Source organism: Eurytemora carolleeae, unplaced genomic scaffold, assembly GCF_000591075.1.
Source record: "Eurytemora carolleeae unplaced genomic scaffold, Eaff_2.0 scaffold2372, whole genome shotgun sequence".
NCBI classification, from domain to species: domain Eukaryota; kingdom Metazoa; phylum Arthropoda; class Copepoda; order Calanoida; family Temoridae; genus Eurytemora; species Eurytemora carolleeae.
The window spans coordinates 12124-18586 of NW_019398260.1; the positions used below are offsets into that span (position 1 = coordinate 12124).

The window sequence follows — 6463 nt, forward strand, 5'->3', positions numbered from 1 at the left end:
AAGTACATTCGTCTGCAAAGGCAGAAGGCCGTTCTCCATACAAGGCTGAAGATCCCTCCCCCAGTCAACCAGTTCTATCAGACTCTGGACAAACAGACAGGTAGGACCTCAACATGTCTGAGATCTCTTGCACAGCGTCCTATATTGTATTGGATTATCTCTTAGCTTCAAAGATCACGTAATGCTCGAGAAACCTAAATTTTTTCTTGTGGGAAAATTATTCGTTCTGTGGATTTAGAAAAACAGTTGATCTCTTTCCTACAGATCAAACATCATTATTCGATTCTAACTTGGGAACCCAATGCTACCCAGATTACTCAAAAGTTGCTCCCGGCGTTTACCCGGACTTAAACGATTTAACCGGGAAACTGAAATTTCACTATTTAAGTCTTAATAAAGCTAAGAACAATTCCGTGGGTTTCCCGAGTACCCCAATCAAAATTTGAGGCAAATCGGTCCAGGTGTCCTGAGTTTTGATCGGACAAACTAATAGACAAAACAGGATTACAAATTCATATATGTAGAGATGATGTCTCATATGATATTTTACAATAATTTTTTTGTTCCCTAGATTTGTTATCAGTTTCATTCTTTTAATTGGGGAAGTTAATTTAATTAAATGAAAAAGCATAAAATAATGAAAACATTCTTTTGTAATTTACAAAATTAAACACTCTATTTTGGATTCTAATATCCTTGTATTTTGGCCTTTCCAGATATTAAATGTAGTCTCAATTTTTTTTGTTTAGCTACCCAGCTGTTCAAGCTGATGGACAAGTATAGGCCCGAGGACAAGCAGGCCAAGAAGCAGAGGCTGAAGGAGAGAGCAGAGGCCAAGGCTGCCGGCAAGGTTTGTTTATTCAGCATCAGTTATTTTTTTTAGGAACGAGTCCACGCCCTCCCTCGAATTTTTTGGATTTTTAGTATATTGAAATGTATTTTTTTTATTTCGCCGTTTAGGGGAAGGTTAAAAAATTGTTAATTTTTTTTTTTTTTAACAGTTTGTTAAAGATAAAACTTTATTATGTCTGATTTCAGAGTCTTCTCTTGGTATTTATTTATAACTCAGGAATGTTACATTCTCAGATGAATACTTTTTTTCCCCTAACATACAGAGCTTCCCCTATCATATTAGATTATCTCCAAGCTTTAACCCTTAAATAAAGGCATAATCCTAGCATTTTCTGCAAGAACTTTGTATTTCTAGCCTCGTTCAATTCTTCCTAATTCGTTTTAGACCCATTGACTATCAAATACTGTGGGATGTGTACGTGCTGTTTTTTTGGAAGGGTGGGGGAGATTAAATTCATATTATATACCTCAATGTGCTCAGCAGTTCTATCTTTATAATGCGTTTTATAGGAGGATGCACCCACCAAGCGTGCCCCAGTCATCAGACAGGGAATCAACACCGTCACCACTCTCGGTATATATTAACACCAGCTTTGATCCGCATTTGGATCTTTGATCCGAAATGATAAAATGGATCCGGATCCGGTTTTTCTCTTTCTGGCCTAATACTTTTTTATTAAATAGCGAAGGACAGTAAAACAACTAAATTATGCGAAATAATGACGACATTTTTATGAGTTTATTTTGATGGAAGATATAAAACATAAATTTTTTTTCACTTAATGAAGCTCAGGGACTGAATATCAAGAATTTGAGCTCCGTCGTTTGATTACCAACCATCGATTATAATTTTTATCATCGATTCTAATCCTTCCTGATGATCCTGAATCTTAATCTTTGAATTGATGATCCATTTTTGAAGTAAGCTTCCTTGCAAATTTAAATTCGGTTTTTGGTCCTGTTAAAAATTAAGTATTCCTCAACAATTATCAAAAGTTAAAAATAATGATCAATTAATAATTATTTTAACTTATTTCAGTTGAGAAGAAGAAAGCTCAGCTTGTTATCATTGCCAACGATGTTGACCCCATTGAGGTAAAAATGTTTAAGTTTTAAGGCAATGTTCATGTATTTTGTTTGTAATAATAATAATACATATTTCGGATCAAGCACAGTATTACAACAGATATCATATTTGAATAAAATTTTATATGATTTATGCTTTTATTTTAAAATGTCCAGGTTGTTTTTCTCTGAGCATTTGTACAGTAATATAAACAAACAAACGCGAAAATGTTTGCGGATTTCATAATATTTTTTCGCGCATATCCAAGATTTTACAAAAATAGAAAATATACAAATTTTAAAAATTTTGATCATTCATAAACCTTCCCTGGGGCCACGTGAGGTCCCACACAAAATTTGGGCCTGGTCGGTTCTACCGTTTTGACGTTTATTGGATACAAACAGCCAGACAAGCCAAATTAACATTTAGATTTGTTGAATTTATTAAGTGTGAATTTTCTATTTGACTGTCTCTTAGAAAGTATAATTTTAAAATTTTCTCTCTCAACATGTTAAATGGTTTAAAATATCATTTAACTATTTCTCTATTTCTAAACTTAAAATTCGGTGATAATAATGGACCAAACCTCTGTATAGTAAAAAAAGGTAGATGTTAGTTCCACTTATATTGAAAATATATTTCGGCCTGGGCTGACCCTCGTTCTTGATTGTTCCTGTCACAAAGATTAAGAACAAAACTAAACTTTTTGTTTACACCGGTTCTATTTAGTTGGTTCTCTTCCTTCCCGCACTCTGCAGGAAGATGGGAGTCCCTTACTGCATTGTCAAGAACAAGGCCAGGCTTGGACGCGTATCCAGGTAATTAATGAATATTTCTGGGAAATCCTTTCTTTATCTACTTTTTGCAATGTCTTTGTGGCGTACTGCATAATATCCTTGCAACAAATCCTAACCTACTGTAATATATCCCAACCTACTGCAATATATCCCAACCTACTTATATATATCCCAACCTACTGATGTCTATCCTAACCTACTACAAAATATCCCAACCTTCTGCTGTATATCCCAATCTAATGCAATACATCCCAACCTAATGCAATATATCCCAACCTAATGCAATACATCCCAACCTAATGAATTATATCCCAATCTAATGCAATACATCCCAATCTAATGCAATATATCCCAACCTAATGCAATACATCCCAACCTAATGAAATATATCCCAAACTAATGCAATACATCCCAACCTAATGCAATATATTCCAGCTTTCTGTAATATATCCCGACCTAATGCAAGATTTCCCAACCTAATGCAAGATTTCCCAACCTAATGCAATATATCCCAACCTACTGCAATATATCCCAACCTAATGCAATATATCCCAACCCAATGCAATATATCCCAACCTAATGCAATATATCCCAACCTAATGCAATATATCCCAACCTACTTTAATATATTCCAACCTAATGCAATATATCCCAACCTAATGCAATATATCCCAACCTACTGCAATATATCCCAACCTACTGCAATATATCCCAACCTACTTTAATATATTCCAACCTAATGCAATATATCCCAACCTAATGCAATATATCCCAACCTAATGCAATATATCCCAACCTACTGCAATATATCCCAACCTACTGCAATATATCCCAACCTACTGCAATAAAATATCCTAACCTTCTGCAATATATCCCAACCTACTGCAATATATCTCAATCTACTGCAATATATCCTAATCTACTGCAATATATCCCAACCTAAAGCAATATATCCCAACCTAATGCAATATATCCCAACCTAATGCATTATATCCCAACCTACTGCAATTTATCCCCACCTACTGCAATATATCCCAACCTAATGCAATATTTCCCAGTCTAATGCAATATATCCCAACCTACTACAATATATCTCAACCTACTGCAATATATCCCAACCCACTGCAATATTTAACAACCTACTGCTGTATAACCCAACCCTCCGATGTATATCCCAGTCTAATGCAATACACCCCAACCTAATGCAATATACTTAACCTATGCAATATATCCCAACCTACTGCAATATATCCCAACCTAATGCAATATATCCCTACCTAATGCAATATATCCCAACCTACTGCAATATATCCCAACCTATGCAATATATCCCAACCTAATGCAATATATCCCAACCTATGCAATATATCCCAACCTATGCAATATATCCCAACCTTTGCAATATATCCCAACCTACTGCAATATATCTCAACCTACTGCAATATATCCCAACCTACTGCAATATATCCCAACCTACCGCAATATATCCCAACCTACTGCAATATATCCCAACCTACTGCAATATATCCCAACCTACTGTAATATATCCCAATCTAATGTAATATTCAGGAGGAAGACCTGCACGGCTCTTGCTATCACCAATGTTGAGTCTGCTGATAGAGGAACCCTCAGCAAGCTCGTCGAGACGGTAATAGTTTTATTTACAGGGAGTGATTCGCTTAACAATTTTTTTATTTTTAACTAGTATACAATACCCGCTTTTCATTTTTGGAGCTGTTAAGGGCATTTAATGATAAATGTTTAAAAAAGAAATATTTTCTTAAATATGTCTCATTTAGTTAAATATGTGCTATACACTATTTAAACCAAGAAAATGTTTCTTAAAAAATTTTTACAAAAATGAAATTAGGGGAAATGACAGTGAAGGAAAGTTTAAGTTTTGTCATTGTTAATCGGTCCAACAACCAAAAGTTTAATCCTAAGAATAAATGTGCCCCTAAATCGAACAAAAATCTTAACCTCCGAATAAATATGTCCCTTATCAAACTGAAGTTTCAACCTCTGAATGTATGTGTCCTTTATCAAACTGTAGTTTCATCCTCTGAATATGTGTGTCCCTTATCAAACTGTAGTTTCTACCTCTGAATATATGTGTCCCTTATCAAACTGAAGTTTCTACCTCTGAATATGCGTGTTCCCCTATCTACAGAAGTTTCTACCTCTGAATCTATGTGTCCCTTATCGAAGTTTCTACCTCTGAATATGCGTTTCCCCTTATCAAATTGAAGTTTCTACCTCTGAATATATGTGTCCCTTATCAAACTGAAGTCTCTACCTCTGAATATGTGTGTCCCTTATCAAACTGAAGTTTCTAACTCTGAATATATGTGTCCCTTATCAAACTGAAGTTTCTACCTCTGAATATGCGTGTCCCTTATCAAACTGAAGTTTCTACCTCTGAATATATGTGTCCTATATAGACTGAAGTTTCTACCTCTGAATATATGTGTCCTATATCAAACTGAAGTCTCTACCTCTGAATATATGTGTCCTATATCAAACTGAAGTTTCTACCTCTGAATATATGTGTCCTATATCAAACTGAAGTTTCTACCTCTGAATATATGTGTCCCTTATCAAACTGAAGTTTCAACCTCTGAATATGTGTGTCCCTTATCAAACTGAAGTTTCTACCTCTGAATAAATGTGTCCCTTATCAAACTGAAGTTTTTACCTCTGAATATATGTGTCCTTTATCAAACTGAAGTTTCAACCTCTGAATATGCGTGTGTCCCTTATCAAACTGAAGTTTCTACATCTGAATAAATGTGTCCCTTATCAAACTGAAGTTTTTACCTCTGAATATATGTGTCCTTTATCAAACTGAAGTTTCTACCTCTGAATAAATGTATTTCCAGGTGAAGACCAACTTCAACGAGAGAGGAGAGGAGATCAGGAAACACTGGGGAGGTGGTTCTCTTGGAAGCAAATCTGCCGCCAAGGTAAAGTTACATTTTTTTTATAGTTTGCCGTTTAATTAAAAAAATAGCTTTTTAAGTGTTCCCTAAAAATTCGAAATTAACTCAACATAGTGGAATCTTTAAGTTACAAAAACATCTTTTAATATGTTTTATTTAGAGAAACAAGTACTACGAATTAACGCTGTCAATTGCTAAAAAAATCTACTCAAAAACTTTCGATCTTGGAAGGGACCTGGACATACGACTAAATTCTGTATTCATAACGTCACCCGTAATACCTTAATCTGAGAGCAACCCTGATGGGAAACTTGGATAGTAAAATCCTAAGATACAAATTCTAATTCTGTTCCTACTTTAGGTTGCCAAGATCGAGAAGTTGAAGGCTAGGGAGCTCGCCCAGAAGATCGGTTAAACACACCTTCATGTTCACTCTTGACCCATCCTCCTCAGGTCAACGCGTTGTGTACAGGCCTCACGAAATTTCTTCGTTTCAGATAAAATGGCGGGAAAAACAAATTTAACGAAGGATAAAATGGCGGGGAAATTAAATTCATCAAAAGAGGAGGTTCTTGATGATCCAAATAAGCAGGTAACTTAGATTTTGTAATTAAATTTATTTTTTATAGGGACTTTGTAAGTGCCCTTTTGTTTGATCTAGAATTAATGTTTTTGTCTTGATTTTTCTTTCAGATTAATATTTTAAAATGAATCTTGTTTTGGGGAAATTTATTTGTCAGGGTACAAAGTAAATCGGAATTGAAGTTACAATTCTTATAATCTTTTAAATAAATAAAGGGTGCCATAAC

General features: G+C 34.8%; 1 protein-coding gene across 1 annotated transcript; it reads left to right on the forward strand.

Annotated features, from left to right (window-relative positions):
• LOC111717115 (60S ribosomal protein L7a) lies at positions 1 to 6152 on the forward strand (the record flags this gene model as incomplete). Its single annotated transcript, XM_023492625.1, is given in 8 exon segments — positions 1 to 100; positions 750 to 850; positions 1363 to 1426; positions 1892 to 1947; positions 2648 to 2736; positions 4285 to 4363; positions 5595 to 5678; positions 6016 to 6152. Coding segments are annotated over 8 exon segments (627 nt in total), but the record flags the coding sequence as incomplete, so codon positions are not given.
• Positions 6153 to 6463: the final 311 nt, after the last annotated feature.